The sequence below is a fragment of the Dipodomys spectabilis genome, unplaced genomic scaffold (assembly GCF_019054845.1).
Source record: "Dipodomys spectabilis isolate Male_0828 unplaced genomic scaffold, ASM1905484v1 ptg000099l, whole genome shotgun sequence".
NCBI lineage: Eukaryota > Metazoa > Chordata > Mammalia > Rodentia > Heteromyidae > Dipodomys > Dipodomys spectabilis.
Genome location: NW_024870776.1, coordinates 236,153 through 262,773, shown reverse-complemented (window position 1 = coordinate 262,773; position 26,621 = coordinate 236,153). Strand labels below are relative to the sequence as shown.

At 35.8% G+C, this 26,621-nt stretch overlaps 1 protein-coding gene across 1 annotated transcript in view; it reads right to left on the bottom strand.

Annotated features, from left to right (window-relative positions):
* Sntg1 (syntrophin gamma 1) overlaps window positions 1-26,621 on the bottom strand; it is a 333,558-nt gene that overhangs the window by 281,361 nt on the left and 25,576 nt on the right. The window contains exon 3 of the mRNA XM_042687069.1: window positions 6,429-6,485. Coding sequence (XP_042543003.1) covers window positions 6,429-6,485 — 57 coding nt within the window. The remainder of the gene's footprint in view (window positions 1-6,428; window positions 6,486-26,621) is intronic.

The window sequence follows — 26,621 nt, the reverse complement described above, 5'->3', positions numbered from 1 at the left end:
CCCTCCTTGCCAGAACCTCCACCTTCAGCAGCAGGGTTACCGCTGTCCTCTGAGCTTAGAGGTCATCCCTCTGTTTCTCTTTTGATCTTGTCCAGAATAGACATGCATACATAGGTTTTCTTTCTTTCCATGCTAAATAAATATTTATATAAATTGATAGAATTTTAGGCACTTAAAAGATTAGTGAGCCTAAATTAATCAGAGATTCCTATATAAATCTCAATGTTACCTATGCTAAAAGTTTTAGGTTACCACTCCATATTTAGTATCTAATGTATATGCACGTCATTTAAAATACTATGGCTTTCAAAGTACAGTCTCAGATTTTGTAAGAAAGTTTCTTAAGCTTAAAATAAAACAAAATTAGAATAATACTACATAGCATTTGAAGAGAAAGGGAATGAGATCTTCAAAAAGTCATATCAAATCCATAGTGGCTCACAACTATAATTCTAACAATTCAATGCTAGCTGGGATCTGAGGATAATAATATAGTGCCAGACTGAGCATGAAAGTCCCTGAGACTCATATCTCTAATTAAACATCCACAGGCCAGAAGTAGGGTTGTAGTTAAAATTGTAGAACACTATCGTTGAGAAATAAAGTTCAGGGACAGTACCTAAGCCCTGAGTTCAAGCCACAGGACCACACACACACACACACACACACACACACACACACACACACACACACACATACACACAAATACAACACTTTTCCATTTATTTCTGTTGTTTTCTTTTATTCTGTGGGAAAATTGAGATAAGAACATTCCTCAGTGTGTCCTACATCAAGTTCTGATGTTAGCCTTTCAACAGAATGCCAAAGTCCAGAATCAAACTGTAGACTGTCTCAAGCTCGAAGCCACCTGCACATGGGGGTTCTAGGAGTTTCAACATGGTCTCATGTGAGAAGAAGGTCTAAAGCTACAAGCCAGTGGCCTGGGGCTACAGAGAGTGAAAGAAGAATGTATGGACAATGGTAGTCACTATGCTGATGATGCCTATACCTACAGCCATCAAGGCACCTCAATAAAGCAGTCAGATAAACTCATACAGGCATCTTCCTTGCAGTGTTGTCTATCAACCTCCACAGCCAGGATTGCAGCCTGGATGTTGAGGGCTTATCCCAGACATAGGCTCTGAAGGCAGGGAAGGCCCATGGCAATTGGTTAGTAGAACATAAAGCAAAGTGGCTGGCTTTGGTTTCCAGAGTGCATGTTGAATATTTTGTTTGTTTCAGAATGAAAAGACCTTCTATTACCTGTCAGTCAAGTTTATAAAAAAAGAGAACTCATCCAGGTGACTCATGCCTATGATCCTTGCTACTAAGGAGTCTGATATTTGATGATCCTTACTAAAAACCAGACCAAGCAGGAGAATTTGTAAGACTCTTATCGCCAATTAACAAGTTATAAGTAGAGCTGTGGTTCAAGTGGTAGAGCACTAGTGAAAAGATAGGGGACAGAATTCAGGTTCCCTGTTCAAACCCCACTAATGACACAGAACAAAATGAAAGGGATTCTGGAAATTTAAACTGAGTGTCTCTGTTTTCTGAGTCAATTAAATATTTACCCTAAGATCTGTTGGAATCTTGACTATCAGTGAATTTCTTCTCAGTTATTTAACACCTTCCTTCCATCTCTAATGAGACCATAAGAGTTTAATTAATACTTCTTATGACAAAACCTCCCACATGTGTGTATGTGTACACACACACACACACACACACACACACACACACACACACACATATACACACAAATACCATATTTTCTTGATCCAGTCATCTACTGAGGGGCATATGGTTGGTTCCAGATCTTAGCTATGGTGAATAATGATGTGATAAACATAGGTGTGCTGGTAGTTTTAGTATGATCTTGTTTGTGATCGTTTGGGTAAATGCCCAAAAGTGGGATTGCTGGTTCATAGGGGAGCTCTATGTGGAGTCTTTTTAGGAAACTCCATTCTGCTTTCCAAAGTAGTTGAACAAGTTTATCCTCCTACCAATAGTGTAATAGGGTACCCTTTTGTCCACATCCCCTCTAGCATCTGTTGTTATTAGAGTTCTTGATTATAGCCATTCTAAATGGGGTGAGGTGGAATCTCAGTGTTGTTTTGATTTGCATTTCTTTTATGACTAGAGAAGTTGAGATTTTTTTCATACGTCCATTGGCTGTTCTTATTTCCTCTTCAGAGAGGTCTCTCTTTAAGTCTTTAGCCCACTTATTAATCAGGTGGTTATTTCGTTGAATATTTATTGTTGGAGGATTTACTTTTTTGAGTTCTAAGTATATTATAGATATGCAGCCCTTATTTGTTGTATGGCTAGTAAAGATCTCACAATCTGTGGGCTTTCTATTGATCTTGCTAGCTATACCCTTTGTCATGCAGAAGCTCTGCATAACAATCCCATTTGTCCAACCTTTCTTTGATTTTTTATGTTTCTGGGTCTCCATTAAGAAAATTTCAGCCTGTGCCAAGGAGCCCTAGAGTTTCTCCTATTCTTTTTTTTTTTTTTTTGAGTCTGGTCGTGGGGCCTAAACTCTGGGCCTGGGTGCTGTCCCTCAGCTCTTCAGCTCAAGGCTAGCGCTCTACCACATGAGCCACAGCGTCACTTCTGGCTTTTTTCTTTTTGCTTATGTGGTGCTGAGGAATCGAACCCAGGGCCTCATGCATGCAAGGTAAGCACTCTACCACTGAGCCACCTTCCCAGCCCAGTTTCTCCTATTCTTTCTTGTAATGTTTTCAGGTTATCGGTTTTACTTTGAGGTCTTTAATACTTTCGGGGTTGATCCTGGTCCAAGGTGATATTTAAGGACCTAGCTTTAGTTTTTTTTTCTTTTTTTTTAATTGTGAAAATACTTTACAGAGTGATTACAATTACATGAGCGTAGTAATGAGTACATTTCTTATCAAGCAAGCATTGTGCCTTCTTCTTTGTTTCCCCTTCTCATCCCGTTCCATCCTTCCTTCACCCCCCCCCCCAAGTTGTAAAGTTCATTTTTCAACATAATGACTAGCACAAATCATTGTTGCAATGGGTCCACCTGTATCCCTATTTAAACAATTGGTTTTTTTCCCTTCCCCTCCACAAATTATACCAACATCAAATACAGTGAAAGCAGGGCTTATACCGTGGGGGAAGGACATACAAAGCAACAAAGAAATCATCTTATAAATATGTTAGAAACAATAGCAAGAAAGAAAAACCATTTGAGTCCTTATCTTGGGGTTCATTTTGCCTAGCATCAACTTATCTGACCGTTTCTGCTTGTCTCAGATGTATACTAGTTATTGCAAATAAGGGAAACTGTGGGACCTATGTTTCTTTGGGCCTGGCTTACTTCACTTAATATAATTTTTTCCAAGTATTTCCGTTTCCTAACAAATGGGGCAATGTCCTTCTTTCTGATGGAGGCAAAGAATTCCATTCTGTATATATACCACATTTTCTTGATCCATTAGTTTTCTACAGGTGGTTAGCCAATTTTGCCAGCACCATTTACTGAATAGGCCGTCTTTCTTCCATTGTATTTTTTTAGCTCCAGAAAGAATGACATTACCCCATTTGTTAGGAAATGGAATGACATAGGTCCCATGGTTTCCCTTATTTGCAATAGCTAGTTTATGTCTAGGATAATCTTACCAGATAAGCAGAAAAGGTCAAAAGCTATGCACATACGACCATTTAAGATGGTGCTAAGCAAAATGAACCCCAAGACAGAAACACAAGAGGTTTTATTTTTGTTGCTGTTGTTGTTTTTAATGTACTTATAATGTACTATGTGATCTTTTTATTTCTTTTGTATGTTCTTCCCTATTGATATAATTCCTATTTTCACTGTACTTGATTTTCGTACCCTGCATCTTGTTTATGCATTTTTCTAATTTGGAGAGGGGAAAGGAAATAACAAAATGCTAAAACAAATATACAGGCAGACCCATTGCAATTATGAGATATACAAGACACTTTGTTAAAAACAGAGGGGAAACAAAGGAGGAGGCTACAATGCTTGATAAGAAATGTACTCATTATCTTGCCCATGTAATTGTAACCCCTCTGTACAGTATTTTCACAATAAACAAAAAATTCTACAACCTGGGCAGGGGCAGTGGGGGGAGGGAGCAGGGAGAAGTTGGAGAGGTGAGGAGGGAAGAGATGGCTGGCTAAAAACAAAGGAGGGGGCAACAATGCTCAAGAGGAAATGTACTCATTGCCTTACTCATATAACTGTAACCCCTCTGTACAGTATCTTTACAATAAAAATAATAAAAAAACCCTCCCACATGTATAGTAGTACTTAACTGGAACAATTAATGTTAAATTTTTTTTATATATTTATGACATAGCTATATCATTAGTTCAAATTGCTCCTGAAATAAATTAATGATTTGACATTAAAATGTTAATTCTTCACTGAGCCTATACTGAATTCTAAATGTTCATTAGATATAAATTTCTAAATTCTCAGACTTAAAGAAAACAGTACTATTGAACATAATAATTTACCTATTAACATATGACCAAAAAGGAAACTGTAAAGCAAGATTATTTAAAATTTTAAAAAATTACAAATTTGATCTACATAACCAAAATGAAAAATAGTTTTAAAAATAGAAAAGAAAACTTTGAGCCGGCTGCTGGTGGCTCATGCCTGTATTTCTAGCTGCTCAGAAGGTGGAGATCTGCAGCATGAAAAGTCCTAGAGATTTTTATCTCCAATTAACCACCACAAAACAGAAGTGGATCAACAGTGCTCTCTCTCTCTCTCTCTATCTCTCTCTCTCTCTCTGTGTCTCACACACACACACACACACACATAACAGGAAAGGAAAGCATAATACTAAAAATGAGACATGAGTACTAAGAAATCCAAAGTAGGGACTGATAAATCAATAAACCAAATTAATTCTAAATAAAAATAACATCATTTATTTTCTGGTTATAATATATTGTGTGGCACTTGTCATAGTTCAAATATCACATCTGTAGCCAACATTACGAGTGGTAAATATGAATCAAAATGGTGAACTTACTAGATTGAAATTATCAAGTAAAAAAATTTGTGATGCTTTCAAAAAAAACAGTTAACTTTTATAAATAATTTAACTGTGGACTTTCAGTGCAATTGTGTTACAGGGTATCAACTTTAAGTAGATAGCAGAAGGAACAAACAGCAATGGATTCTCTTCTGAAATGGCATCCGAGCCAGTCAGGAAACAGAAGTCTCAAATAAACGAACTGACCATTAACTATTAGGTTTGAGTCTTGGATTTTCTAGTAACTTTCATATTACCTTTAAAATACTTCACAATACCCTCAATAAACCTTGTGGTTAAGATAAAAAGAAAGAAACTATGAAAATCAAAGCAAAAACTATGTGCAGAGTGATATAATTTCCCTAGCAGGACTTGTCACAACACCTTCATTTGTCCTGTCACTTTTTGGTCTGAGTAACAAGTAGAATAAATACAAAATATATTTGTAAACTAAACGCTTCAGAGGTAACATTCTCACTGCTGACAAAATAATGCTTAGGTAACAGTCTCATCATTGACATTATAATTGCACATTGATATCTATTTTAGCTCATTTCCACAAAGTTGACTAGAGTTGATTGATTTTCATGAAAAGTCCTACCTTTTGACCATACAGAATTAAATCCAATTAAGATTTTTTTATATGTGTCTTGGAGATGTAGAAACCTATTCACCCTATGTAAGAAAATGCCCAAACAAGGATGCCTAAAAGAAGTCAACTTTTGCTTATGAACACAGAGATGTAAGTTTGCTAAGGGCATTAAGGTTTTTAAACTCACCCTTCAATTTTTACATAATGTCCTCTCCTTTTAAAAATTCTCTTATTTCATTGAGGATATACTGCTGTTGTAGTCCATCTCCAGTGGTCAAATCAGATTCAACAATAAATCTCTTGCAATATTACAATAAATAAACTTTACATTGAAAGAAGAGCTATAAGGATTTCTTTAATAAAGGCCAAACAAATTTAAAAAATGAACATGATGCAATGAATTCAACAGCATATGACCATGCTGGCTATCAGCTATAGTAACATGAATCTTAGCTCTTGTTTCATTCATTCTGGAACAGCATTTCATACACTGATGGATTGAAGGAAAACATGTAATATATCAAATATTTTAAAAGAAACCAGATAAAAAGCTAATATTTTATATTCAATAACAGGTATGGTGAAGCTCCCAAAACCATTCTTAAAATATGTGAAAAAAAAGCTAAAGGTATCTATAGTTCCATGAGAATGTACCTAATTTACAATCCACACTGAGTATTAAGAAGATTGCTTCATAGCCATCCTTGTCTTGTTATGAACCAGAAAACAATAGAATAGACATAAATCTGGCCTTGAGGCTCAGCCTTGCTAAATACAGACTGAAAAGGGACTACCTTGATGCTCAGTCCAAATCCTCCCACTGTCTGTCTTCTGATCGTCACCGTTCTTTCCTGAAAAACAGGATTTTTAAGAGTGGTTAATGTTTCTAGTTTTGTGTACATTTTCATCCTCTGGGTTGGGCTTTTTTTCTTGAAAAAGAAGAAAAAAAGAACCTGAAAAACTTTGGTAGCAGGGAGGATTCAAATCTTACAATTAATGAAATATTTTATACTTTTAAAATTAAAGTTCAGTCAGTTTTCTGTCAAAATAAAAACAATTACTTAGTTATTAAATTTCTAAACTGAAAAACCTAGTCCATATCACGAGTATTTTGGACATGCTGTAGAATCGTAAGTTTTCTATTTCCTATATCCTTTCATTATCATGTTGTATATTCTAATCTAAGAAATGACAAGCTGTTGGTAACATAGCAGTAAGCCAAGGTCATTGGAAAGCATGCTTTAGGACAATCTTTGTCTCTGTCCTCAAAGCCATCATGTTTGTGACTTGAGGTTTGAACTACACACTGCCAATCTCAACACAGGAGAGATTCACACTAGGTCTCCATTGATACTGGGACTGAGCCACTACAAAAATCATTAATTTTGGAAATGAATGAATATGCACCTAAGAAATAATCATTAAAACATTATCAAGTTTCAAAATCAGATTCTTTCTCCTTCCACAATGGAAACAATAATTCAGCTATTAGTTTATGAATCTAACATAAAAAAATCTCACAGATAATTGGCACAAGAGTGGTATATGGACACTTGTCCCATATCCTGTAATATTCAATTAGAAAACTCAGTGTTACTGTGCTTTAAAACAGGCATCTTGATGTAATTCATTCACCATAGAATTGCAGAAGGGGTAAACATTGTGCCTATTGCCTGCTCCATTTACATTCATCTCCTTGACTGCAAACAACCATTGATGTAACCCTTGTCTTCCCGAATCTTCAGTGCAGGGATTATCACATTGCTCCATTTCTCCACATATGTGGAGAAATGTTTAGCTATGTTTAGCTATGTTATCACTTTCCAGGCATAAATACCATTCTCTTTCTTGGGAATGAGTTCTTTTTTTCAATCCCTGCTCTATAAGGACTATGCAGACTAAGTATTTACAAGCAAGGAAGAGACGATTTGAATTATGTGTGCATCTGATGGTTCTTCTGAAATAGCTTACGACAGGTAAAAACTCATAATTTTGACAATGTCTCAAGGTTCCTTTTGTTTTGAAGCCAAATATAGTTTCTTGTTTACAAAAAGCAAAACAAGCTGGGCACCAGTGGCTCACATCTGTAAACCTAGCTACGAAGGAAGCTGAGATCTGAGGATTGTAGTTCAAAGCCAGCACGGGCAGGGCATGAAACTCTTATCTCCAATAAAACACCAGAAAATCGGAAGTGGTGCTGTGGCTCAAGTAGTAGAGTGCTAACCCTGAGCTGAAGAGCTGAGGCACAGCGCCCAGGCTGAGTTCAAGGCCCATGACTCACAAGAAAAAAAACAAAATAATGTTTGCAGACAGCATTGCCATGCTGTAAATTACATAGTATTAGGTATTATTTATGATGAACTACAAAGTAAATCTTTTGGTGGAGATTAAGGTATATTCAATGAAAATTGTGAGTATAAATATGTACCATCCAGTAATACAAATTATCTTTACAATATGCTGAGTAATTATAACAGTTTTTAAAGAATGTATCAAGCCATTATAATTTTTATTAGTACAATATGTTTGTATATGTGTTATAACTTAGGCAATGCATGTTTTTAAAACAACTACTTAGAGACTTGAGGCAGGAAGATCAGAATTTTAAGGCCCACACAAGTAGTTAGAGATATTTTCTCTCAAAAGCAAGTACAAACTTAAAACTGACATGTGGAGGTGAAATCCCTTTGTACAACTAAGGATAATAAAAAGTAAAAAAAAAACTATAAATAGATAAATGAATAAATAATATATAACATCAGCTTCCAAAAAATATACCAATTACTGAACAAAAGAGCTAGAAACATTGGTCAAGTGGTAAAGCATTTACATGAAGTCCAGTGTTGAATCAGCACAACACACATACACACACACACATGCACACACACACACACACACACACACACACACACACACAAAAGAGTTGCTATTGCAATTACATACAACTATACAATTGCAATATATATTATATAATCATAATATTATGTATAATGCAAATATAATTGCATGAACCAGTACAGAAAAGAAACTGAATGTATCTTTTACATGTACAAATTCCAGCTCAAAGGAAACTGTACAATTATTTTTAATGCCATTTTATTGGGCAGGATAACAGCACCCTCTTAAAGTTAAATAACTTTGTTGGGCACCAGCATCTTGCTTCTTTAATTTTTGCCACTTGGAAGGCCAAGATCCCAAGTTTGGAGTCAGATTAGATATAGAAAAGTTTTTGAGGTCTTGTCTTCAAAAGAACCAGAAAGAATCTGGGCTATAGATATGGCTCATGTGGTAGCACCAGCTAAACTAAGACACACATGCCAAATAAGGTTGAGTTCAAACCCAAGTACTAGAAAAATAAATATATAAAAGCAAAACCAAAAACAAAACCCTTAACTTTGATTATCTCTCATTAAAAGATTTAAGAATTGAAATATATATATATATATATACACACACACACACACACACACACACACACACACACACACATAGAGAGAGAGAAAGAAAAAGAGAGACAGAGACAGAGAGAGACAGAGAAATTGGAATCACAAAACTACCAATGATGTAAATCTCTACAATTTAACATGTTTGGCAAAACTCACAGGCCTTGTGAGCCCATTTCCAAAGTTGCAGAACATGACAAAGTATTTCCCAGAAGCTACTTTAAGTCTTGATATTTGAAAAGGACATCACGAGATAGTAGAAATTTAATGATATTAAGACAAACACACCCTGTCCTTCTAGACAAGGATTCCTATGTAATAATGGCTTAGATGTCTAATATGTTACCACCTCCCTCTTAAATATGTACAGCACTGAGTCATTTAAATCCTGAAAAGTTTAGGTAGGGACAGGTTATTAAATACTGACACCAACAGTTTTGCAAACTGGCCAATCAAGCCGAAGTTCTTGGATGTCAGGAAGTATTTCCTTAATCCTTTCCTGTAAGGATTAAATATTCCACTGCCTAAATTGTTGGGAATAAAAGAGGACAGAAACTCATTTCAGCTGTCCTAACCTAAAAATGGGCATCAAAGAAAATGTGTTTTAATAGGCAAACTCCTATACTTAGATTTCCTAGGAATCTTGCATCATCATGATGAGTAGGGAGAGCAATGTGGCCAGTAGCCTTTATTCAGGAGCCCAGGGCTGTCCACTGATAGCAACAGGGAGCACCATGGCTGTCAAAGTTCTGCAGAATGCCTTCCTCATTCCCAATAGGCTGCCTTCCCACCTTCAGTGCGGAATATTTAGAACAGATTCCTAATCAAATAGAAAACTGCTGACACAGACAGGAGCTCTGAAAGTCAACAGAAAACTGAGGAAACCTTAGAAACAGTTTCTAAGTGAACGTTCATCTAACATCCAGCAAACACACACACACACACACACACACACACACACACACACACACACACACACACACACACACTTCTACTCCCATACACATATGCACATGCACATGCACACACACATTGTACATTTCCATACCCCTTCACAATACATCTCTTATACATAATTACAAACCTAACCTCTCATAATCATGTATACACATACACAAATGCATACCCTCTACTCCAATGCACACATACACACAATTGCACAACCCCACACCCCATACCTTGTCACAGATGCACATCCTAACACACATTTACAAACCTACACTCGCATATATCCATATCAAAACACATACCTGCATACTCACCCACACATATTTATCTGCCAATAACCCCATACCCTCATAACCACATGCACATACACATACCAACATACCCACATGCCTTCATATTTGTGCTCACACACATACACTGACAATAAAAACCCATCCTGCCCAACCACAGCATACCTCCCCCATATATATCCATATCATACATACACCCCTTAAAAGTGCCCATGACCCGCCCCTGCATCCAAGCACACAGACCACACACATGTACACAAGCATACATATGCTTAACACCTTTTGACATAGAAGAGACTACATTAACTAATTACTTGTGTTTTTAAAAGCTAACAATTAAATTGGTCACACATTAAGAAGTATAAATGGGAAACTTGCAGCTGGGTGTCTGGCTGGACTCCCAGTTTGAGTTAGTATTAATCCATCATCTCCTTCCACCTCTCCACATCTAAGCCTGTGTTCTCAGTCCCAAAAATTCAGAGCAAGAAACAAGCACCATTAATTAAGTTGATAACTGCTCCCTCATAAAGCAGAGTACCAGACTGGACTAGAAAGTTCACATTAGTCCCTGAATATCCTATTGCCTGGAAACCAAGCATTATCCTTTGGGAAAACAAGATGTTGTCTGCTGTTTTATGTTTGTGTTTTTATTTCTTTTGTTCCTGAGGCTTGAATGAATTCTGTGCCTAGGTGCTACCCTCATGGTTTTGTGCTTAAGGCTAGAGCTCTACCATTTAAGCCACAGCTTTACTTCTGTTTTGTTTTCTTTTTGTTTGTTTATGTGCTTGCTTTAAGTTAATTGGAGATAAGACAGTCCTGCCCAGACTGATTTCGAACTGTGATCCTCAGATCTCAGTCCCCTGATTAGAACTGTTATCCTCCGATCTCAGTCCCCTGATTAGCTAGGATTGCAGGTGTGAGCCACTGGCTCCTGACTTGTTATTCTACTATTTTATTATATAGTTTATAGTAAAGATACTGTACATAGTGGTTACAGTTCCATGAGTAAGGTAATGAGTCCATTTCCTATCAAGCATTGTTATCTCCTCCTTTGTTTTTCCCCTTTATCCCTTCCTTCCTCACCTTCCTAACTCCTCCCTCACCCCCAAAAGTTGTAAAATTCATTTTCAACATAGTGTCTTGTACATCTCATTGTTACAATGGGTAAACCTGTATACTTATTTCAGCATTTTGTTATTTTCCTTCCCCTCCCCAAATTAGAAAAACATAAACAAGATTCAGGGCACCAGAATCAAACACAGTGACAACAGGGGTTGGGCGAAGAACATACGAAAGAATTTTAAAAAATCACTTATACATTACAGATACATTAAAAACAACAGCAAGAAAGATAAAACCTCTTGTGTCCCTATGTTGGGGTTCATTTTGCTTAGCATCATTTTATATGGTCATAGGTACAGAGCTTTTGACTTGTCCTAGACATATACTAGCTATTTCTGCTTGTACTAGTCATATACCAGCTATTGAAAATAAGGGAAACCATGAGACCTGTTCCTTTGGGCCTGGTTTACTTCACTTAATATAATTATTTTCCAAGTGTTATTCTAGTTAAAACAGGAAATTCAGATTGGTGCTTCTATCCACTCACATATAAATTAACTTTGTAAATATTCCCAATCCTTAAAATATGCTGAAGATTAATCAGACATTAAAAGACTTGTGCATTGACAAATTCAGCCTCAATTCAATAAAACTTGTTTTCAAGACTTGCTTGCTCTTTGGGATATTTCTTGAACCATACATATCTGAACACACACATGTGCAGACATATCACATAAACTATATGGGGATTAAGTTTATTCATTTTACCCAAAAAATAACATCATACATCTTAGGTACAGAAATTTGCAAAATATTGATTTAAAAGGTTGGGAATAACTAAAGACAACATGGAAGCTAGATGTTTATCAATTAGAAAATTGATCCTTGAGTGCTAGTGAGTCAAGCTTGTAATCCTAGCTGCTCAGGAGTCTGATACTTGAATATCATGATTTGTAGCAAAAAGACTGTGAGACTCATACCAAATGAACCAACAAAAAGCCTCAGTGGATGTGTGACTCAACTGGTAGAGTTCCAGCCTTGAGTAAAAATAGCAAGAGGCCTTGAGTTCAAGACCTAGTTTTGACATCAAAAAATTAGAAAACTATACTGATTTTGTGTAAAAATAGAAATAAAACATATAGGAAAAGAGAGAATATCATTTGCATTTTTGATAATTAAGGAAGAATGGATAAACTTGGAAAACTAATCACATAAGATGATGGTTCCTAATTATTAGAAACCTCTTACATGTACTCATAAACTGCTCACAGCACTTGTGATTGCTTACAAAGATCATTTATATTTTATATTAAAATATTTATAGAGATTATTTATAACTTTTTACACTATAGGTTTTTGAAAAGAAGGGATAATGTGTGCTGGTAAAATAACTAAGTATTTAGCACAGAGCCTAAGTTAAAGTTAAATATTCTTATGTTAAATGAAAAAAAGGATACAAATGTTTCTGTGACAACAATTGAACCAAGTCTTACTGTAAGATGAAAACCTTTCACACTTCAGTATTTACTCATAGGATTGGAATTGTGAATTTATTGATTAAATTCATAGGTGCTCAACTAAGACATACTTCAATAGGTAAATGGATGTTAAATACTGTGGAACTGCTACACAATGAAATACTATCCATCAAGTAAAAGAAATGAGCTTTGGAACTGCTAAGGCATCCAGATGAAGCCAAGTGTACCAATGTGGATCCATGAATTGCAGCAAATGATAAGAACAAGGGTTCTACTGTCCTAGGACCCGTGTACAAATACAGGGAGGAATGTATTTTCCCCTCACTTTTACTGTGAACCTAAAACTGCTCTAGAATATAGTCTTTTAAAAGTCATAGCAAAAGCTCAAATTACACATTGCCAAGAAAAAGAAGACATTTGAAAAGCCATGTGCATCTGTAAAGATCTACATTTTGGCAAGAAAAATCTGTGGACACAGGATTAAAACCCCCTATGGAGTCAGGGGCTTGGGAAAAAGTTGAATAGGTGAAGTACAAAGGATTTTTAGGGCAAGAAAATTATTCTTTGTAATGTCACAGTAGCAGTATAGAACAAAGTTGTCAAAAATTATGAAGCTTTACAGTGTGGTGTGTGTGTGTGTGTGTGTGTGTGTGTGTGTGTGTGTGTGTGCGTGTGTGTGTGTGTATGTGTGTGTGTGTGTGTGTGTGTGTGTGTGTGTGTGTGCCACTCCTGAGGCTTTAACTCATGTCCCCTTCATGTTTTGCCCAAAGCTAGTATTCTACCTCCGGAGCCATGGCTCCACTTTAAGCATTTTGGTGGCTAACTGAAGATAAGAGTCTTATAGACTTTCCTGCCAGGACTGGCTTCACGCTATGATCCTCATATCTCAGCCTACTGAGTCCATAGCATTACAGTTGTGAGCCACAAGAACCAGGCCAAAACCCATAAAGATTCAAAGTATAAAGAATATACTTTAAAGTATACTAATTTCAAAAATTTTGTTTAGGAACTTGGGTAATAGTAATAAGGAAGGTCTGAAGTTTGACACAAAATCTATTCATATTACAAATATATGTTTCACCCTGAATGAAACTCCAGCACATGCACTTTAGGCTAGTCCATAAAGTGGACTCACCTGAGAGCATGTGTTAACAATTCCAGTATCTCTGTGTGTGTACTAAAATTGGACATTCAAAAGTATGGACAGTGACTAGGGGAAGCTAGGTTTACATTGATAGAGTTGGAATTTCTAAGTGCTAGAAGGATATACAAGTAATGGATGATAGTTATAGACAATGAACTTCTTTGTTTCGCTTAATGTAAATACAGTTGTTTACATCTACAAATAAGTGTAGGTGTGTGAATATGAGCAGGCTAACTGAGTGCAGTTCCTCACACCTGTAATCTTAGCTATTCTGGTGGCTGAGAACTGAGGATCAAAGCCATTCCACACAGGAAAGCCAATGAGACTTATCTCCAACTAACTACCAAAAAAGCCTGAAGTAGAGCTTTGTTTCAATTGGTAGAAGATGAGTCTTGACCAAAGAAGCTCAGAAATAGTTCCCAGGACCTGAATTCAAGTTTCAGGACTCACACCAAAAAAAAAAAAAACCCAAAAACAAAAACCTGATTGCTTAAACCTGGAAAATAGATGGTTTAAATATCTTTTGATTCATTTGGCCAGAGGTCTGTCAGGAAAGGGTTACTGAGCAGCTAATTCACTCTATTTTCCAAGCCATCTCCCCTCTTGGGCTCTCACACTGCAGGGCATTATCTTTCTGTCTTATTCACTCAGGATCTGACTACATAACTTGGGAAAGTCCTTCTTCTGCAAAGTGACCCTTGAATCAGCCAAACCTAACCAGGTAGCTTGTCTCACCTTTTCCATTTTTCCCATGAAAACCACAATAAAGGCTGTTGGCCACATTTCCCTCCCTATTAGTGCATGGTAACCTTTCATAGTGATGCTTCTTTGGAGTAGCTTTATGTGGTGTACTCTTTTCTCCCCAGTGAATGCTGAGGAACTAATCTGCAAAGCTCTTTCTTACTCTTGTGTCTGGTGCCCATACCTTGACCAACATAATATGATAAAAACACACTAGAGACAGCAAATTAACATACCTGGCATTAGACTTTTCTCTCAATAGAGTGAACCAGAGCACTTTGAGAAAATAGTTGATAATAGGACTGGAACAAGAAATGTACAAGATGTTTGGTAGCAAGAAAGCATCTTGTCAGGAATTAAGGCAAGTACCTCAAAAAACCCAATCACCCCACAAAAATATGAGTACATTGAAGAGCCACACAAGTCAACTGAAAAAAAGCCTCTGTCAATCAGTGCTACTACATATGCAAAACATAGTAAAAAATATTAAATTTGTACTAATTTAAAATCCCAGCTATAAATTACGAGTCATTACTGATACATCTGATTGTACAAATAAGGAAATGACATTGAATGGACAAGTCTTCCCTGCAGAAGAATTCCAACTAATTAAGTAGGCTTCAGTTTTCACAGAAGTGAAGTATAACTTCCTATTCCTTAACAGCAGGTCTTGAGCAATGAGTTCCTCCCAGAGAAAACAATTTGCAAAAGGCAGGCTAGGGAAGAATAACTTCACAGTGGAAATATTTAACAAAGCAGCTGAACCAGGTGCTCCAACATTAGCAGTCACACTGGCTGAGCAAGTACACTTCAGGAGTATGAGAAGAATAAACTGAACATCTATCTCTGTGATCAGACTCCATATAGCACAGAACTTCCATCTTAAAATCAGAAAAAATTCAACAGAGGGGTGTTCTTAAAATATCAGACTAACTTTCCTCAAAGCTACTGAGGTCAGCCAGGCAGCTGATAGCTGTGATCTTAGCTTTTCAGGAGGCAGTAAAGTCTGTGATACTCTTATCTCCAATTAACCACCATCACCACCATCATCAAAAATAATGAAAGCTAGAAAAGGAACTGTGTCTCAAGTGGTAGTATACTAGCCAGCTTAAAATCTTAGGTCAGACCAAGCCAGACCCTGATTTCTAAGCCCTAGAACCAACTTACACAAACACACACAGACACTACCACCACCAGTAAACAATGAATTATTGAGGTCATCAAAACCAGAGAAGTTTTGGAAATTATCACAGCTAAACATTGCTTTATTATAATTACTTTGTAAGTCAGAATTCAATGCTCACACAATTATAATTTTGAATATTCTTTACCTGAGCCACTGAGGATAACAGAATTACATTCCAAATTTATAGAATTCATAGCATTGCCTGATGTTCACTAACACATTTATATTTTCTCCCAGTTTTCTTTATATGTCCTGTAAATCTTTTCCCTAAACTGACAGATCTGTAAATTTTTTCAATAAATTTAACACTTTACAGTAGTTTCACTCATAAGATTGCACAGTATTTCTTTCTTTTTAAATCTATGTAGTATCTTATTTCAGTCCCAATTAATTGAGCTCTACAAATGCTACATAGTTGTAAAGTTCTGTTTCCTGACTTCTTGTTTGCATTTTTGTCTTAATTGGTTCCTTCCTCTCATTTGCTAGTGACTTTCATTGTTCATTTATGTACAGTACTAAAATAACAGTAGAAGCTATGTATACATGGTCAGACCTTAACTGGTGCACCCTACAGATTCGACTGAATGGGTTGAGGAACTCCAAAATATTAACTATCTATGGGGATTGTTTCCTCACTTCACACTCACTCACACTACATTCCCAGAGCCTCAGATTAACTTCACCCCCCAAAACTAGAACTCTAAAAAGCACTCCCGAAGCATAATGACTTTCTATGAGGTTTGGTAACTAGGAAAGGAGAACCTATGGTCTGTAAGAGGAGATTCTGTTGTCTAAATCCTTAGGCAGGTTTTCAGGAATAGAATCGCCAGGATCCTGTAGACTGTCAATGGTCGGAGCTGATATCCTCATTTTTCCTGAATTTAGGGGAAAATATCCAATCATTTAGTATTGCATGAATAATTAAGGCAGATGTTTTTCTGTGCTCTATAGTGTGTGTGTGTGTGTGTGTGTGTGTGTGTGTGTGTGTGTATCTGTGTGTGTATGTGTGTGTGTGTGTGAGTATGTGTGTGTGTGTGTGTGTGTGTGTGTGTGTGTGCACATGCGGGTATTGAGTATATAGCAGCAGGAACTCAAGGCTCTTGCTACCCTATCTTTGCTCAAAGCTGACATTCTAGCACTTAATATATGCTTCCAGATAAGAATCACAAGGATTTGTCTTTCAATTTGGGAACTTCAGATCTCAACCTCCTGAGTAGCTTGAGAAAGTCTCTATTATTAGATTTCTGAGAAAATTTTGTATTTTATTATGAGTTAATTTCATTGGCTGTTTTAAGGATATGATAAGGACACCCGCACAGCCATGTTTATTTCTGCACTATTCACTTTAGCCAAGATATAAAAACAACCCAAATACCCTGATCTATATGAGTGGATCCCCAAAATGTGGTGCCTATCTACAATGGAATTTACATAGCCATTAGAAAGAATAATATAGCATATATTACATATAATATATAATATAGCAAATATTATAATATAGCATAAAAAGAATAAAATAACATCATTTCCAGGGAAATGGATGGAACTAGAACAAATCATGTTAAGTGCAATAAACCAAGCTCAGAGAGACAAATGTCACATGCTCTCTCTGATATGTGGAAATTAGGTCTAAAATGCACTAGAATATAATAAATACTAGATACACACAGTAATTGCTAGAAAGAATTCTCTTAGGAGAGGAACACAAAGGGGCAAAGCTTATAGTTACACCCAATTATATATGTATTGAAATGAACTCCAAGATATGGAAAGAAGATATCCTTTTTATATTTTTTAATTTTTATTTTGATGATTCTGTCTTCTTTTCTTCATATATGCTGTATTTATATGTATAACTGTGGGAGGATGGGAGGAAGACATAGAAATTGAGGGCAAAAGGGTGAAAAGGTGCAGTAGTGGAGCTCATTGAACAGTGATTAAAGTGAACCATACAACTCGAGAGTGGAGGTGGGAAGGAGGGACTAGGAGAGAATGAGGGAACAGACGACACTGTATAAAAGAGTTCATATAATTGTAATCCCTCTGTATGTTACCTCGATAATAACAATAAAGTAAATTAATTATAAAAAAAATCAAAAAACAAAATCATATTGTAAAATAAAGCATCCTTGCTTTTGTAGATAAAACCCCATTTGTTGTTACTTTATATCTTGTTGAATTCTATTTTTGCATATTTCATTAAATTTTCAGTATCTACATTCTTGAGTATTTTGAGCTGTACTTTCCACATTTGTACTGTTTTTGTCTTGTTTTATAATAAAAATAATATAGGTTTGAAAAAGTGCAAGGTAATATCTGCTTTTTGTCTCAATGTTCTGGAAAAACTTCTATAAAATTTTAAGTTTTTTAAATGTTTTCATGAATTTCAGTTAAGCTACCTAGGCTTGGAGATTTCTTTGGAAATTCTTTCATTAAAAATTCAGTTTCTTTGCTGGGCATTGGTGGCTAATGCCTATAATCCTATCTCCACAGAAGCCTGAAATCTAGGAGATTGTGGTTTGAAGCCAGCTTTGGCAGAAAAGTCCATGAAATTCCACTGCCAATTTACCAAGAAAACGTAGCACAGGAGATGTAGTTCAAGTGACAGAGCATCATCTGAGCAAGCAAGCCGAGTTATTATAAGCCCGGAGGTCAAGTTCCCCAAACTGGCAATTCAAAAATCAGCAAGTTAGTTCCCATTGGTAAACTGAATTATGTGAGGAATGAGTACATTTCAGCCAATTTGTTAAATGTATATAGTATTGTTTAAAATATTTCATTTGTTGTTTTAATGTAATTTTATTCTTATTATAAAGGGATTTTTGTGGAGAGGAGTTACTACTATTGGATAATGCGGGTAATGAGTGTATTTCCTTTCGGATAATGCTCCATATTCTTTAATTTTCCCCAAAATAAACTACACTACAGTAGACACATAGTGTCTACTGAGTACCATGCCTGAATTTGTTCATCCTAGGGCATATAGTGACAGGCCTTGTTTTATTTCTAATAGGAGAAATTATTCCATCAATCTCTTTTAGTTTTCAATCTTGCTGTTGTCTCAATTTTCTAATCTTCTCAAACAACCATATTTTTGCTACAATGACATCTACCTCTTTTCTATTTTTATTTAGTTGATTTCTGATTTAACCATTACTATTTTATTGAATATTTTTGTTTTCCTTATATTTTTTCTAGGTATTTTGAGTGAAATTTTATTTATCTGAGCAGCTGGTTCTTCTTCACTAACTTTGTCAAGTATGCTTCTTTCTCAACCTGCATTACCTGCATCTCACAACTTTTGTGTGTACTTGTCATTTTCATTGAGTATAATACACATAGAGTTTTAACGTCAGCTCTCATTCTACAAGTAGATAAATCTTAAGGATATAAATCTCATGTAGTTTATGGACAAAAGTGAATGTTACATGTATATGTTCAAAATAATAATGTGAGATTGCTGGGGGTATAGATGAGCTAGTAATGCTTAGCAAGCACAAAACCCTGAGTGCAAACTTTAGTACTATCCTCCCAAATAATAATGGTGATGCGATTTAAATCTAAAATAATCTCTACCCAGACACTGGTGGCTCACGCCTCTAATCCTACCTAGTCAGGAAGGTGAAATAGGAGTAGTTTGGTTCAAAGCCATCCCAGGCAGGAAAGTCTGTGAGGCTCTAATCTCAAATTAACCAGCAAACTTCCAGTATCAAAGCTATGTCTGAAGCAGTTAAGTCTAGAGTGGAACAGTTAAGGCAGAGTGCCCAGGCCCTAAGTTCAAGCTCTAGAATCAGCACACACACACACACACACACACACACACACACACACACACACAATATATATATATATATATATATTCAGGCTATTCTATGCATTGTGAAGTGCTAAGCAGAAGCAAATGTAAGGCATCATAATATTTGCAACTCAAATCCCCCAATCATCTGTTAAGGATAATGTTAGAAGCCATAACATGAAGTCACATAAATCCACTCTGGCTTATGCAACACATCACACAACACAGCTCATATTTGTAAGAAATAATGCCTCAGGTTTTCACTCAAATACTTCCTTTTTCTTTTAAACTTTGACATATTGATCCTATGTATCCATACCCACTGTGCATTGCCACTGGAAAGAAATGGTGTTGACAGCATGTGAGAATAGAATGAAACAGTGGAAACTATAAAGTTATTCCATACACATACTCACATACAACTGCAAAAAATTCTCATGGCTGTCAGGAATATTTCATATGGGAATAAATGATCCCAAAAGCACAGATTATAATCAAATAAATGTGTAATGCAGAAACCAATGTCCACAATGAGAGTTATAAAAGCTTAGAATACATTTAAATATCACAGATGGAGAGGCAAAAAACACCCTCTGAAATAATTAAACATTAAGTATGACATTGCAAGGGTAGAAATATTAATCTGTGAAGAAAATTTGATCAATTATGCTAGCACCTTTTTGAAAAAAGGCAGAAAATTCATATTTTATTCCACACATCACCATTACTATCAATATTATAAAAATAACTCTCCTCAAGTCCTAGGTATATTAACAACTATCATCTCATGAATGATGCATCTTAATTACAGGCTGAACATCACTTATTCAAAATTTGAAAACTTTTCCAGGTTGGGAATTTTGCATAGACATTACCATGTTGGAAATACTATTTTCTAAATCTGGAATACAAAATGCTCTCAAATATAAAACTTTTTGAATGTCATATTTGTACTCTAAAAAGTTTCAAATTTTTGAATTTTACAGTTAAAGATGTCCAATTTGTGCTCCCTTTTTAGTGCTCTGTTATTTAAAAGATTTAAGCTCTGCATTTTGGTTATTTAAAATTCCTTCTTCAATTTATTTTTAATTTGGTTATCTTATCCTGTTTCCATATAGACATAAGTATTGAGAGTGCATATGGCCATCATTATCAAGAATAGTTATATGGACTAAATAGAGAAATGCTTTATCTCATACTTGGAGAGAGTAACTTTCTATTAACTTGGATATGGAAAAAGATATACTGCACTTTTCTATTCTTTTTTCCTTTAGCACCAAAACAACAGATTGTTGTTAAATGGGGAGAATTCTAAAATACATTATTAACAAAGATGGGCACTAGAATAAAATGTTTCACTTCGAAATCTATTATATTACCTTCATAGGAATATGTACATAAATTAGATACCTTATTTTCAAACTATTATGTATTTTATTTCACTTTGTATTGTGATTCATTTTTAGAATAAGTTGTACTAGTCCTTATTTAATCTTCATTTAAATTTTATTTATTTATTTGGTGCTAGCACTGGGTACTTAACTCACCGCCTGGACACTCTCCAATAGCTTTTGACTTCTCAAGGCTAGTACTCTACCACTTCAGCTCCATTTCCAGAGTTTTTGGAGGTCAACTGAAGGTAAGATTCTAACAGAAATGTTTACTTAGGCTTACTTTGAACCACAATGATTATATCATAGCTTGCTGATGTGTATGTAATGTAAATATACACACAAAATTTTTAAGCCATCATAAATCCAGATTCTAGAAATTTCCTGGGCTTAGATACACAACTACAACGTGCAGACTTCTTCCATACCTAAGCAACAATAATGAAATGTTTTTGTATTTTTAAAGCACTTATTCACTCAAGGAAGATACTTTTGAGGTGACAAGTTTTATTTTCTAGTTTTACACAAAAGTTTATATGGCTAAGTGAAATTCCTCATCCATTCACTTAACATTTTAAACAAAGTTAATGAGAAAGGACAACAGTCCAAACCAGTAGTTTATTCATTATTTCAATAAAAGCTTATGACCTCAAATAATGATAAAGAAGTAAAAACACACATATATCCAAACACATTAATTGTTGGTGACTGCAATAGATCATTATCAGCATTGGATAGATAATCCACGCAAAACCTCCCAAAGTGCTAATGGAACTGACCAGCTAGACCTATTAGACAACTATAGATACTTTCACCCAGCAGCATCACAATACTCATTCTTCTCAGCAGCCCAATGGAACATTCTCCAAAACAGATCACAAAACAACTCCCTACCAATTCAAAAAATTCAGAATTACTGCTTGTATCCTGTAAGACAACATTGGAATAAAATTCAAGGAATAAAGTTAGGAGTCAACAGCAAGTCATCACAGAAAACATTCAAACTCATGGAAACTGAATAATACATTGCTGAATGGCCAGTGGATCACTGAAGAGACAAGAAGGAAAATTCAAACATTTCTGAAAATCAGTATGAATGAACACACAAAATACCATCACTTCTGGCACACAGCAAAGTCAATACTCAAAAGAAACTTTATAGTTATGAGTATATATATCAATAAATTAGAGAAATCTCAATTCAATACTCTCATAATATACCTCAAGCTCCTAGAAAAACAGGAATAAGTCAAAACTAAAAACAGTAGATGAAAAGAAATAAAAATTTAAATTGGAAATAAACCAATCAGAGACTGAAAAACTGACAAACAAAAAAACAAAAAAGGTGTATCTTTGAAAAAGTAGACAAATAGCAAACCTGACTAAGAGAAGCCAAGAGACCATCCAAATAAATATAATTAGAAATTAAAATGGGGAGCATCATCATAATAAAGCAAAATTCAGAATATTATAAGGGACTACTTTGTAAATCTTTACACGAATAAATTGGAGAATATGGCAGAAATGGATGCACTCTGAGAGACCATCAACACACATAAACTGATCCAAGAAGATATAAACCAATTAAATAAACTCAGAGCATGCAATTAAATTGAAATGACAGTAAAAGATCTCCCATCCCAGGATGGACTCTAAACCCTTCATAAGGTAAAATAAAAAAGAAGAAATATGAAATATGTACCCAGGATAATGAAAAAAATAGAAGTAAGTTTCTCTTGTGAGGAGTGATTACAAAACATAAACATTCACAGGGTGGAGGAAGTCAACATAAGTAGTGGCCCTGTGAGGCTTCCACAGGAGCACCATGCAAAGGATTAAGAAAAGGTGAGGCCCAGCATTGCTGACACCATCACACGCCTTGTTTTTAGTGTGTAAATATAGAAAGCAATTCTTGCTTCCCAAAGTATAGTAGCAGAAAATTTTCTGCTCTTGAATTTAAGTTCAGATGAAAAACTTGAAAACCAATTTCCCCAAATGTTTGTTGTAATCATAAATTGGCTCTCACATAGGATTGAAATGAGATTACTTCTACTTTGTTTTTAAATAAGTTTTTTTTATTGTGAAAATACTGTACAGATGGGTTACAGTTACATGAGCAAGGTAATGAGTACATTTCTTATCCAGCATTGTTGCCTTCTCCTTTGTTTTTCCCCTACCATCCCTACCACCCCATCCCTACCACCTCCTCAACTGTGCCCCCAATTCCCCCTACTTAAATTGTAAAGTTTGTTTTTCGACATAGTGTCTTGTATATCTCATTGGGTCAATCTGTACCACTATTAAACATTTGGTTTTTTACCTTCCCCTCCCCAATTATATCAACATCAAATACAGTGAAAACAGGGGTTATGCTATACTCTCAAATCATTGATGAAGAATTTTATTTAAAGAATATCTGGATTACACTAGCAACCTGGGTCCCGGGTTGGTTTTATATATATGTATGTATATCTATCTATCTATCTATCTATCTATCTATCTATCTATAAATATAAACATATTTATCTATATAAATATATCTATCTCTGTGTATGTGTGTGTGTAACACATTTGAGAGGCAAATATCAAAGAGGCAAAAATCAAGTAATTGTCCCAGAAAAAGTCAGAGGCTATCATAGGAGAAAATTGAAAATTAAAATCGTGGGGAAAAATAACAGATTCAGATCTAGAAAGACTGATAGATCCTGGATCCCAGTCACCCCACTAAACAGGACTTGTTAATATGTTCAATAGAAATAAAAATAAATCAAATGTACCACAGTGCAATAAAATATTTTGACACAAATATAAAATTAGATGAAATACATGTTTAGAGGTGAAAAGTACAATAATCAAAATCAGAAAATCAATACCTGGTTCAAATATCAGACTTTTCCTAACCACAGAGTCAGTAAGTTAATGGACACCCAAAAGTTGCATCTTTAGTACTTTATTATATAGAGACAAGCAAGGTCAAACTGTAAGAAAAAGGGAGAGAATGAAGAATCAAGAGAGCCCATCTAAACTCTTCCTGTGTTATTGAAGGGAAAAACAATAAGGCTACAATGTAAGCAGCAAAATCTTTTTTCTTTGTCATTTTTTTTCTTTTTTTCTTTTTTTTTGCCAATTGTGGGGCTTGAACTCTGGGCCTGGGTGCTTTCCCTGAAGATCTTCATCTAGAAGGCAAGAGTTCTACCACTTGAGCCACAGCACCATTTCCAGTTTTCTGATAGTTAACTGGAGATTTGGCTTTGATCCTGGTCCTCAGATCTCAACCTTCTGAATAGCTAAGATTACAAGGCATGAGCCACCTGATATCGCCAGGCCAATACCCTTTTTTTTTATTTTAATTTTAATTTTTTGTGAACATACTGTACAGAGGGGTTTCAATTACACATTTCTTATCAAGCATTGCAGCCTCCTCCTTTGTTTACCCTTCACATTCCTTCCCAGCCCCCCCCCCCCCCCCCCCGCCCCCCCACCCAATACCCCCCAATCCTCCCGCCCCCTCCCCTCCCTCCCCCCCTCCACCCCCCCACCCCCCACCCCCAAAGTTGTAAAGTTCGTTTTCAACATAACAACTTGTACTTCTCATGGTTGCAACAGGTCCACCTGTATCCTTAAACGAGTATATTACTTGTCGATCATTGTTACCACTTGTTGTTGTCCCACTATCCCTTCCCTCCCTACTTCCCACCTCACTCCCCATTTCCATCCCCACCCCTGAGCCTGAACTTGTAGTTTCCAATATACTGTGCTGTGGGTATCATTTTTGCAAAGGGTCATCCTGTGTCCTTGTTTCAGCGTTTTGTTATTCCCCTTCCCTTCCCCAGATTAGACATATGTATATACAAGATGCAGGGTACCAAAATTAAGTACAGTGACAACAAGGGATATGCCATAGGGGAAAGAACATACAAAGGAAACAATGACAACAACAAAAAATAAAATCACATGTTACATGTAAAACAGTAACAATAAAGACATACCTTTTGTGTCCATATTTTGGGGTTCATTTCACTCAGCATCATCTTATATTGTCTTGTAACTATGGTCAGTGGTGGTATCTGGCCTACTTACATATCCAATAGAGGAGAGATAGAGTGAAATACCTATTTGGATTGTGTACCTCCACTGTTACTTTTAATAGTTCCTTTTTTCCACAGTACATTTTTCTATCCACTTTCTTTTGCCTGCTTTTTCTCCAGTTCCCTCTATGGAGATGATATTCCCATTTTAGATACTAGACTCAAAAACGTTGATTATAATGTTACTACACTCACGGACTACTGCTAGATTCTAACAATTTTTGCAGGTTAGATTTTGAAAAAATATTGAAAGAACAGATAACTCTGCAAGAATGCCTAGTGTTCCCAAATAATATCAAATTAACAAAATGCTTGTTACTGTCACATTTGTTTTCTCCTTTTGGACATGAGTAGAGGTGTTACTTCTGTTGGGCCACCTCTAAGATGGAAGCATCACTGAGCTTCATCCCCAAACACTCCAGGATATTTCTAAGAACAAAGACGTACTCCTTCATCAGTACTGGTATTACCCAATACCACTGCCACTCTCAATAAATTCGATCACCAACTTAATTGAGTATTTCTGTTATTTGGTCCATGCTTAAACATCTCCATATGAGTGAACTATACTCTGTATAAGTAATCTTTGCAATGTGGGGTGGAATCTGTGTTAAGTCAGCCCACCATCTCCACAGGTTCTACTTTCACAGACCCAACCAACTATAGATAAGATTTGAATAAAAAAAAGTAATTGCCCATAAATTCTTTTTCTTGTTACTGTTACTTAAACAATACACTGTAATGAGCATTGACCTTTATTTATGTATTTGGTATTATAAGTAAACAGCTTCAAAGAGGAACCTAGATTATACTATAAAATCCCTTCAATTTTCAAGGGGTGATTTACTCCTGTGGTGGCTTGGGTGACTGAGGACTATGCCTCACTGCTGCTGCTGAGCATCAGGGGAGCATTTGCTGGAGAGCCAAATAAAAAATTCCAAGTATGCTTTCTCCTAACTCAAAACTGAAGTATGAGTTTTAGGAAAATCCTTACTGAATAAGTGCTATGTGTTTGTCCTGTGCCATTTTATGTATGGGACTAGAATACTGGCAGATTTGGATATTCACATGGGTCTTGAAACCCTCTCACTTGCAGACTCAGAGTCATGGCTCTTTGGCTGTTTTCCAGTTTCCTACTTTTTACCTTGTTCCTCATTTGTCTCTAGTCCTGAAATGACTTCTGTATATTATCATGGAAATCTCAGAAAAGGTGTCCTAAAATTTGAATAGGAAAGAGTTCTGATTCTCATTCCATTACTATTTTTTCTCAGTTGTGGACAATCATCCAATTCCTGTACATCTATTAATTTCTCTCAGAAGAAGCTTTGTCCCTTCTCCCTTTTATATCTACCTACTTCTCCATGGTGACTCCTTGGACAATTTACATGTGCCAAGTTCACATAGTAAACAAAACACAGAA